Below are 12,424 nucleotides of genomic sequence, written 5' to 3'. Positions count from 1 at the left end.
TGTGTGTGTGTGTGTGTGTAAACTTGCTATACATATGTTGGATGTGTTAGTCATGTGCATGCGTGTTTGCATATTTGTATGCATATTTGTATATTTGCATATTTGTATGTCCGTATGTGTGAGTGTGTGTGTGTGTGTATGTGTGTATGTGTCTCTGTGTGTTCATGTGTTTTTATTTGAGTGTGCGTGCATGTCTGCATGTGGGTGTGTGTGTCATATGGCCTAAATAATCCTAAACGCAGAAGAGAAAGACAAGAAATGAAATCTACAGCTGCAGAAAAACAAAACAAAACAAAAAAAAAAGTAAAATTAAACATATCAGATTGCTTTTTTCATGAATAATAAATCGTTATATATATATAGACACACGTCTACACCCAGCTACTCGCACACAAACATAAACACGTACGCACTCAAACAAATGAAAAAAATATATGCACACAAGCACGCGCAAACATGATTGTACGCACATCCTCATGAACATACAATCACTCACGTGTATATATATATATATATTATATTATAGTATATATATATATATATATATATATATTACGTATATATATATATATTACGTATATATATATATATATATATATATATATATATATATATATATATATATATATATATATATATATATATATATATATATATATCCAGTACCGCTGCTGTAGTCTCCTTTAGGGAGACTTAGAAATATTAATATTTCTATTTTTGAAAACCAGTGGATGTATTCCACTGAATTTAGGTAAATAATCCTTCGTACAGACGGTCAGTAGCGACGCCTGCTGGGTTCGGCTGCTCTACATTGATAAGGGGCAATACCCCGAAACTAGTCTGTAGATGCCAGACCAGCAAGGGGAAGCGGCTGACCTCCCCTGTTGGAAGGTTATAATGGATATCGGTTCGTGTGTCACATAGCTAGCTAGAGGCAATGACCTCTTGGAGCTAATCAACGGCAGCATTCGTCCTATTTTTGGGACTGCCATGTTGGCTTGGCGATAACTATTAATATCCAATACCGCTGCCGTAGTCTCCGTTAGAGAGACTTAGAAATATTAATATTTCTATATATACTTCATTTAAAAGCAGCAGAAACATAACAAAAAACTGTTACTCAGATTTTCACGTTCCCGTTCATCGGACAGTTTAGTTAGAAATGGGAAAGAAAATTAATATATATATATATATATATATATATATATATATATATATATATATATATATGTGCACACTCAAAACAACGTACACGTATGTAGGTTGTTTTACATCTGTATGTTTTTTTTTTAGGGATTTATTTTCAGCTTTTTCTGCGAAGTGGCTAGGCTCTTTTGTTTGAGTCATGACAATACAGCTCTTGAGGTTTGCGGTTAACTGAATTGGGTGATGTGTGCGCATATGCGTGAACGGTGTATCTATGTGTGTGCGTTTGAATAACCTTGCAATCTAGGGTGTACATACTACAATAAAAGTGTCTATATTTCATTACTTCATGTGTGTGGTTGTATATGTACTAGATATGTAAATGTAATTGTGTGCATATATTCACCCAGGGTTTCAAATGAAGAATCTCTGAAATATTTTATAAATTTTCACCACACACGCACACACACACACACACACACGAGCCTCACCTCCAGATTTGTGGAGAAAATTCCTCAGCTTGTGCATGAGAATCGCCGGAGGACAATCAATGACATTGCTGATGTTGTTGGTCTATCGTATGGGTCCGTGCAGGCAATCCTGACGTCTGAACTGAACATGCGGCGTATCTCTGACCACTGAGCAGAAAGAACATCGCGTTGAAGTCTACCAAGATCCGCGTCAGCGTGCCGCTAATGACCCATCCTTCATGTCGAGGATAATCACCAGTGACGAGAGTTGGATCTACGAGTACGATCCTGAGACAAAGCAGCAGTCATCACAATGGAAGAGCCCTTCATCTCCACGATCAAAGACGTCAAGACAGACAGTAGCTAAACCAAGAGCATGCTCATTGCTTTTTTTTCGACATCTGCGTTGTTATGCATCGAGAATTTGTCCTCCAGGGCCAAACCGTCAATCAAGAGTTCTACTGCGACGTTTAAGGGAGATCATTCGGCGAAAGCGACCAGATCTTTGGAGCGCGAAGAATTGGATTCTTCACGACGACAATGCACCCTGTCACAAAGTTCTCCTCACTCTGGAGTTTCTCCTCACTCTGGAGTTTCTCCTCAAAAACATGGCATAGCCTCTGTCCATGCCCTATACGCCAGATTTAGCACCCGCGGACTTCCATCTCTCCCCCAAGTTGAAAATGTAGCTCAAAGGTCACCGTTTTAACACTGTTGTCGAGATCCAGAGCGAATCGCAGAAGGTCCTCGACTCGCTAGGCCGTATTCAAAGAAGTGCAGGAACGCTGAAACCGGTGAATTGCTGTGCAAAGTGATTCTTTCGAAGGAGATGATGTTAAAACCTAGGTAAATAAGTTAATTTCTATTAAACATAACTACGGATTGGTGCGCTTACGCGAACACTATAGACTTTTCTACTCCCTTACCTTTACCCCTCCCCTTACTTAACGGTCTATAGCTCTTTTGTCTTAATAACAGTCAACCACACAGTCATTTCCCTTTGTTTAACGGTCATTTTTCACAGGAATTTTCAATGTCCTGATAACTGAAGATATGTTGGCGTGGGTTCCCACCCCGGCATCCGAAACTCGGAGTTTTATCATGGCTACCGAATAAGTGTCACATATTTTTACAGATAAATTCCTCTATTTACATAATATTGAGGTCTCTTTCTTTCTTTTGTTGTCCTTTCTATCAATATATATATATATATATATATATATATATATATGTATATTTCAATACGGAGCAAATAATTCATAAGAAAAAAACAATACACGGGAAAATAATTTGCGAAGATATCATTGACTCTATTATTATCTAGTGTAACAATTTAGAAATGACTGTAACAAAATCAATAATATAGGTGATTGCAGGCCCCCCCCCCCCCCAAAGCATTAAATAGCTGAAGGATTAAAATTAATCGAAGCTCATACTAAGTATATCTACCTGCTTGAAATAACAGTCAAAACTATTATTTAAATCGCCAAAATACACTGATAATAGTTATTATCAGTGTATTTTGGCAATTTGAATAAGAGTTTTGACTGTTATTCCAACAGGTAGACATACTTAGTATGTCCTTTGATTAATTTTAATTTAAATTATATATATATATATATCAACGATGAAGTCAGTTACTCAGAAACACCATTTATATGACAAATAATAGTGAAGGTACTATGAACATATTGAATATAGTGAGCACCAAAGAGCTAACATGTTTTGCATATACGTTGATGTTGGTTAAGTTATTACAAGTGGTTTTATGGCCTAATGTTTATTTTAAATATCTATACATCTATGGGAGACAATGTCAGGTTTATTTCGGTGTTATAAAGCCTCCTCATCAAAGACAGGCTTCACCGAGAGAAAGAAAGCGTATAATTTGTATAACTGTGAGGATTATCAAGAGTGGTCCCATGTATAATGAAGGTGAAGGAGATAAAGCAGTTCGAAACCTCGTCTCCCCCTTTTTTTGCAATAAACATAGAAGTTAATGAATTCATACGGTCTGTGGCATGTTACTTATTGTATTATAGAGTATTATAATTAATGTTGCTATTATTTTCATGTGACTCACCTTTAATTTTTCTTTTTCTTCTCCTTCTTGTTCTTCCCCTTCAGAAATTTTTGTGATCTTCAGAAGACCTTCAGTAGAGGTGAGTTAATCTTCTATTCAATCCTATTGATCAATAGCAGTATTGTACCAGTGGTTGAACCATGAATTAATATGCTGTAGGTTGCTTAGTTTAATGCTTTCAAACTCTGAGAAAAAATAGAAAACAAACAGACAAGCAAATAAAGAAAAACATTAAAACCTTTCATTTCCCAATTTTCAGTTCACTAAAATAATTGATAATCACAAAAATGGGAGAGAGAAGCAATTTGTTCACCTCTATGCTTTAAACTACAAAAATATTTTATTCCTTCTAAGCACTATGAGAACCACCCCACCAAATCGTTAGTATGCTGGATGAAATGCTTAGTGGTCGCTATGTTCTGAGTTATCTTCTTTCATTCTTTCGGGGTCGATGAAATAAGTACCAGTGAAACACTGGAGTCGATGTGATCGACTAGTCCCCTACCCCAAATTTCAGGCCTTGTGCCGATTGTAAAATAGACAATTGGTAAGGCGGCGAGCTAGCAGAATCGTTAGCACGCCGAGCAAAAATGCTTAGCGGCATTTCGTCCGTCTTTACGTTCTGAGTCTGAATTTCGCCGAGGTCGACTTTGCCTTTTATCCTTTCGGAGTCGATAAAAAAAGTACCAGTTCAGCACTGGGATCGATGTAATCGACTACGCCCTCCTCCAAATTTCAAGCTTTGTGCCTATGGTAAAAAGGTTTATTATGGACGTTGGTATACTAAAATTTGTTATTATACCTTTCGTGTTAATGTCTTTTCTCACCACATATATATTCCGTGATGTCTTTTCCCCACTACATTTCGTTCTTTTTCCTGTTCTTTCTACTCATGCTACATGCATATTTGTAGCTCTTAACAATTCTTTGTTTCTGTTACATTCTTGGTGATAATATCATTGATGATTCCATTAATTTCCTCGAAATCTCATTTATATCTCTTTCAATATTCTTGCACCAAAATCATTATTTGTAATAATTTGTAATACTTCCTACGACGTCTGTCACTATCAATTAATCAACTTCATACAATTCAGTATCTCTGTTTGTATTCCTTTCTTTGGCAATTCCATCTCTTCTATAGTCCCATTCTCTACATGTTTATCACCTGTATCTTGTTCTACATCACCCTTATCATTGACCTACTCCATATTCAAAGTTACTCTTCGCCTTATTTAGTCAAGCTCTAATTCAATCAGTCACCCATTTTCCCTAACCACTCTACCTTGGTCACAAATTATTGTAGTATTACATCAAATATGCCCCCTTTTCTTCACTTTTGGCACATTCTCTGGCAGAATCGTTCCACTGAAATTCCATTTCGGTTTACTGTGTTACTGGCATAGAAACATGCCGACCAGGTAGGGCTTGACAAAACACACACTGAACCATCTTTTATAATCCAGTTATGAGATGTTAGCGAATTTAAGATTGCACAACCACTCGTATTTTCATTGAGACACCTTCTCCATGAAGACGGTCGGTCAAGTCTAAAGAACTTCTGTTATCAACTGGGCGCAGTTTTATTCTGCAAGACTCCAAACCAGTATTTCTAGACTTCTGGAATTTGAGAATCCATAATCCTAGACAGGAAACCTTTACTGGGAATTGTCAACCAGAACCAGCTGAGTTCAGAACTCGTGCCAGATCAGATTGTTATACCGTGGACTAATGCTTAATAAATTTGTCTAGCATTTATAACTATACACAGGCGCAGGGGTGGCTGTGTGGTAAGTAGCTTGCTTACCAACCACATGGTTCCGGGTTCAGTCCCACTGCGTGGCACCTTGGGCAAGTGTCTTCTACTATAGCCTCGGAACGACAAAAGCCTTATGAGTGGATTTGATAGACGGAAACTGAAAGAAGACCTCTGTATATGTGAGTGTGTATCTGTGTTTGTCATCGCTTGACAACCGATGCTGGTATGTTTATGTCCCCATAGCTTAGCAATGTGGAAAGAAGACCGATAGAATAAGTACAGGACTTGATTTGTTCGACTAAATGCGGTGCTCCAGCATGGCTGCAGTCAAAATGACTGAAACAAATAAAAGAATGCATATTTATATACTGATAAATTTTCATTTCCATATATAACTATATGTATATATTTTCATTCAACAAGTTTATTAATGAGATCAAAGCTTGGCAAAAGCGTAGAGGAAATAAGGTGTCTGCCTGAATTAGGTACAGGGCTGATTGTAATTATCTTATATTTACTATTTAGTAATATGGTTACTTTACATTTTGAATTTTGATATGGCAAGGCTGATATGACACTGAAAAATCCTAAATGTTAAATTTTACTGTTAATTCGCTTGAAGAAAACGTTTTTTTTTAATTGACATAATTGTTTTGTTCATCAATAAAGAACACGTCTGAAACAGCTGTAGTGAATCTCAGCCCATCTATGTTATGATTTATATTTATGTATATGGTGTGTTTTCATTGTTCAAATGCTTTCTGGTAACTAATTCATGAGATACTAAGGTTTGTTTTCCTCTTTTTGGTGTCTGCTATAATAGCCGAGTTAACGAGCAGCTATATGTCTGCAACCCACTCCAACACTTTCTGTCTATTTTTTAAATATTTTGGTAAGCTCATACACAATAAGGATAAACCCCACATCCACGAAAGAAGAAAACATCACAACAGACCTCATTACATACAAAAGCACATAAACCCCTGAAAAACAAAAAAGGAAACGCATGTAACAGATGTGACTACACATTACAATAAATGAAGGCTTAGAACCCACAAAATATCTTACAGTATTTAGTTGTATCATTTGTAGTTCTCTGTTTTGACAATTTTATCCATCCTAAGTGGAAGAGTGTATACGATACAGAACCAGTCATGTACTGCAAGTAATTAAAATCACCATAGCAACTCCCTTTATTTCGTGGTCTTATATTAATATCAGAAACCACGGTTACATTTATATTTAACTAGAATGTGTCATTTTTAAAATAAAATTATTAAAGAAAATGATGTGAGGAATTTTTTAACGATGGTCTTCAAATGAAAAAATAAATTGAACGAATAAAAAGAAGTGAAAAAATAGAGAAATCTCTGTAGATTTTCTGGTCAGAAGAAAGAATTTATAGTAAATATTGTAGCTACTTTTCTTTTAAATTCTTCAACATCGAGAATTGGTCCAGACAGAGAAGAAATTTAAGGAAAATAAGCCCTAAAAATAAGAAGGATTAAGAAAAGGAAAATGAAGCCGGTGAATCATTTGAAATTTGAAGAGAAAAAAAATCAACAAGAGAAGATTTATATTTTTGAACGGTTAGTATTTATATTTCCGCTTGAAGATTCCACAAATGCACTGTAGTTACCCTTATGCTGCACATACGCGTATACCGGTATCTTGAATTTTTTTTCTTATGAGCAAAGGATTAGTTTCCTTCCAGCTTCCAGCAATAATCCCTACACTAATTTTTGCTAATTCTCCCTGCCTATCAACCCGTAGAACCTTTTACCAACCTACACCTCTTTATTGTTTATGTTCAGATATATGTTTTCGGCACTTCTTTTTCTCCTTGCAACAAGCTTATACAATTGCCTTTATATTTTGTGTTGACACCGTCATTAGTGTAATCGTTGTCATGTTTTATATTCTTTATGATTTAAAAAAATGCCTATATCCACATATGCACACACATATATGCATTTTCTTTTACTGAAACTGAATATTTGCTTCACGACACGAGTTCCATGTTACTACGTTCTTCAGATGTGAAACTCTAGTAACGAGATAAAGCCTCAGTTTTAGTTTCAATGAGAGGAAAATAACCCATATCTTCTGCAACTTGTACTGAGCAATCCTCTCTCATTCGTCTGATATAAACCAACACACACACACGCACACACACACGCACGCACACACACACACACACACACACACACACACACACACACACACACACACACACACACACACACACACACACACACACACACACACACTACTACTACTACATACTTTCATTTATAGCTTTATCTACGCGTTCCACTGTACAAAATGATTTGCTTCACGTCACTGAAGTTTCTAAATTCTTATGACATCTATCTATCTATCTATCTATCTATCTATCTATCTATCTATCTATCTATCTATCTGTCTGTCTGTCTGTCTGTCTATCTATCTCGCCCCCTCTCTCTTTCTCGCTCCCTCTCTCTCTCTCACACACATACATCCACACATATACAAAGTGAAGTGCCGCAGCATGTCTATAGCCCAACGACTGAAACAAGTGAAAGATATGTACGTAAGTATGTATGTATGTATGTATGTATGTATGTATGTTTGTATGTATGTATGTATGTATGTATGTATGTATGTATGTTATGTCAGGTCACTTTCGAGTGCTACTGGTAACATGTTACACAGTACAACCTGTTGCATGGTCGGGCCGTCGGCGACTAAACCGGCAATCCCACCAAGTTTCCTTGGTGAGGAGGGTGTTTATTGGACACTCTGCGGGATGAAAAACAAAACCCGTCAAAGGGTGGTGGAACTCTTGCGAGTCAACGGCCATCCAATATGTGTGTAGTTATGTATTTACTCTATATCCCCACTTTTTTTTTCACTAATGTTAGATAATGGAAATTTTTGCAGTTTGCTCATTATATATATAAATAAAAAGAAAGAAAGAGAGAAGAAAAAAGAAAAAGAGAAAAGGAAAAAAAGGAGAAAAAAAACATTTTATGTATTTATTTTATCTTTTATTTTTTTTAATTGTTTGCTCATATTTTATGTAAATTTTTATAGGTTGCTCATTATATACATTTTTTCATGTATTCCATATCGCCATATCGTATATATTGTATATCAACTTTTTTATTTATTTATTTATTTATTTATTTTATTTAATTTTAATTTTATTTATTCATTTATTCCCCCCCCCTCCAGCTTAAGGCTGTTTTTATTTTTTTTTATCCAGCTTAATGCTGTTTTTTTGCGCGGGGACATAGAAATAATCGGACTGAATACCCGATCGTGAGGTTAAACCATTGGGAGTGAAGGACCCCTAGCCCTTGTTAGGGCATCCTTCTAGGAGAAGGCAACTCAGGCAACTGGGATAACTCCGACATAAAACCTGCGGCTCAGTGGTTACCGATGATGTTGAATTGTTCTTCTTTTCGGGTTATGGCTACTGTTGCTTAGTGAGTGGGATTGACTCAGTACACAGCCTTTCCTCACTTTAAAAACAATCTTCTTGCACAGGCACTGCACGATAACAACATGGATTGATTGATTAACCAATTAACTAATTGATGATTGTTGATAGTGCTGTGAGTCTTAACCGAATGGCTGGCTGTAGCCTTAAAAAGCAAACAATCAATGATGTACCAAAACAGTAAAAAAATAAATGGCAGTAAGGACTCTGGAACCACATCAGATGGAAGGGTCTGGCCCGGCAGGGTATCCAGAGCATCACAGTCTGAACCCGGCCGTCATCATGCTACTGTGATAGAACCAAATAAAATACTGAATATTGGCTGTTGGAATGTACGGACACTGCTTGACCGCAAGTCCTCAGAATGTCCTGAACGCAGGACTGCTCTTGTTGCGAAGGAGCTTCGACGCTATGATCTTGATATCGTTGCTTTGTCTGAGACGAGACTGCCTCATTTTTCATGAACGGCTTGATGTATTCACCAACGATATTGGAGAGCCTAAGCATTAAAGTAGTAATTGAGAAAACTTAAGCTGACATGAAGGACTAGAAGCCATCTGAATATTGAAAAAGAGTTACTTGCATCATGATGATTCGCGTTGGATTTTCAAAATACTGACATCATGCCTGCTACTCAATGCTCTGTGAACATTGTAAAGGCTGTAAATCGTGACATGGACAGCTATAACGAAGACTACGAAGCTGTGGACAGCAGGAACTGTGATGTTTTTTTTTTTTGTGAGGGTCTCCCGTGAGTCGACGTCAAACCGGCCACATATTTGAACAAAGCCTCAGTTCTGAATGATATGTGAAATTACTGGAGACTGTAGCCGAACCCTGGCTGGAGAGGGTTGCTGCTGGACGACCACATGTATTGCAGTAGGATTCGGCTCTTTGCGGTATCTTCGTAGAAAGTTAGAGGTGGTTGGAGAATTTCTACATCACCAGCCTCAATTCTGACTTTCTAATTCCCCCGACTGTAATTCTATGGAGCGCAGTTGAATGACACCTGCCTCTTTTTCTGCAACACGAATATATATACATATGTGTATGTGTGTGTGTGTGTGTGTGTGTGTGTGTGTGTGTGTGTATGTGTGTGTGTGTGTGTGTATGCGTATATATGTATATCATTTACACACACACACACACACACACACACACACACACACACACACACACACACACACACACACACACACACACACACACACATATATATATATATATATAGGTGGAGGCGTGGCTGTGTGATAAGAAACTTGCTTCCCAACCACATGGTTCGGGGTTCAGTCTCACTGCATGGCACCTTGGACAAGTGTCTTCTACTATAGCCTCGGGCTGACCAAACCCTTGTGAGTGGATTTGGTAGACGGAAAATGAAAGAAGCCCGTCGTGTATATATATATATATATATATATATATATATATATATATATATATATATATATATATATATATATATATACATGTGTGTGTGTGTTTCTGTCTGTGTTTGTCCCCCCACCATTACTTGACAACCGATGTTGGTGTGTTTATGTCCCCGAAACTTAACGGTTCGGCAAAAGAGACCGATAGAATAAGTACTAGGCTTACAAAGAATAAGTGTTGGTGAACAGAGATTTATATATTCAGTTTTATCTTGCTGTCAATCACGTCTTTCCATTTCTGCACCTACATATGTTTCTGTTGCAATTAGTAAAAATTATGATAAAAAAGTTCTATAAAAGAAATAATAATAGGAATATAAGCCAAAATATTACGAAACACAACAACAGCAGCAACAGCTCCGCGCTGAATAGAGAAAGGAACTCCGCGCTGAATAACAGCTTGGATGTGCTACACTGGGCTCTCCATTCAAAAGCAAATCTTATCTAATAACATCGTTGGAATGGGATAAAGGAACCCGTGGAAGACTTGAAAGGAAGCGGTCTTTTAACGAAAATAATCACAAAAACGAAATTTTACTGCCACACAAAGCACACTTTCTTCCATGCACCATGTCTGAGTGAAACACGTGCGAAAGACACACATGCAAAATCAACATCGGAAAGTTTACAAATTATAAAATATAAGTGGAACAAAACAATAAGTACGTAAACTGATTAATTACGCATACACTCGAATATCTACACAATAATATCTACATCTTAGTACCCATAGGACTACACATACATCCCAATGTTTACACAACTACGTGAAATTTACAGGACACACATACACGCATATGAAAGCACATGTCACAAACGAAGCAAAAAACCCCTCCCAAAAAACAAAAAAACAAAAACAAAACAAAATAAAGCAAAACAATTATTTTTCGAATTAATATAGAGTGAACGATTCATAAGTTTAAAAACACTACAAAAACTATGCCTGGTGATAAATCTATCATCAAAGAAAATACAGACGAATACAGATCTGTTAGCCTTAAGAAGTTACGTTGCGAGCAATGTTTTCATTCAGAGAACTCGGAAGTGGTGTTGTCTCAAAAAATTAACCCTAAACAGACAGATTCATCCCCTAATGTGAACGTCCAAGCTCGTCCAAAGATAACAAAGCAAAATACAAACCAGATCTGCCATCATCTGGTTCAACAAGGACCGTGCACCGCAGTGAGGAACCAGACTGGGTACGAAGAATCAGCTACTGGTCCAAATCTTCCCCAAACACAGGAGCTGGAAGTACCCCACAACCGGAATATTCCAACAGGTGGCTATCCACTCTCGTCATCAAATAACCAAAAGAAAAAGAATGAAAATGGTCTAGGGGAGATAATAAAGAAGTTCATAAGGTCTTCTATCATGCCATGTATTTCCCCACAAATAAACCTAATACTGAACAAACCTACCTAAACTGGAGATAGAAGCACCTTGAAGTAAGATCCTGCATAGACACTAACAAACTTGCCAACGTCAGAAGAAACATTATGAAAACGAAATTACTAACTGAATTAGAGATTGACCAAATTAAACGATCAGTAAGGGATAAAGGGAACGAAGTTGCAGGTAACGAAGATACTATAGAGGAAATAATTATAGACCAACCCAGGTCTGAGGAAAACATGCAGTAATGATAGAAAGAATCAGTGTAACTGAGAAGCAAAGTGGAATACTCTCTGTACAAACCATAAAACCCCAAGGCAGACGAAAATCAAATAGATGAAGAAAGTCACACAGAAATTGACCCAACTGTACTAGATGATCTAAAAAATCAAATCATGACGGAATGGATGAAAATTAAAGAAACCAGTATGAATGAACGTGACACTCTCCCAAAAATTCGCAACTCTAAGTAAAACCTGAAAGTAATTGGTAAAATCCGCCTTGCACTTAAGGATATAATTTCAGCTAATGATGTTGACATTACAGATCTCAATCACCTGTACTATGCATCCGCAAAAATCTCAATGATTCTATGTGGTGAAAAGATTAGAAAACGACAACATTCTCACAAAGAGCCTACTTGGCAACAGCGTATTCAGCACT

The 12,424-nt window shown here is 36.9% G+C and overlaps 1 protein-coding gene across 2 annotated transcripts in view; it reads left to right on the top strand.

The window, feature by feature from the left end:
- LOC106880878 (carbohydrate sulfotransferase 11) overlaps window positions 1-12,424 on the top strand; it is a 44,479-nt gene that overhangs the window by 12,112 nt on the left and 19,943 nt on the right. For both annotated transcript variants that reach the window (XM_014931034.3, XM_014931033.3), the window contains exon 2: window positions 3,744-3,778. In XM_014931034.3, coding sequence (XP_014786520.1) covers window positions 3,744-3,778 — 35 coding nt within the window. The remainder of the gene's footprint in view (window positions 1-3,743; window positions 3,779-12,424) is intronic.

This window comes from Octopus bimaculoides, chromosome 7 (genome assembly GCF_046866305.1).
Source record: "Octopus bimaculoides isolate indiv1 chromosome 7, ASM4686630v1, whole genome shotgun sequence".
NCBI classification, from domain to species: domain Eukaryota; kingdom Metazoa; phylum Mollusca; class Cephalopoda; order Octopoda; family Octopodidae; genus Octopus; species Octopus bimaculoides.
The sequence above is the reverse complement of the archived record's forward strand: the minus strand, read 5'-3'. Positions and strand labels throughout refer to the sequence as shown.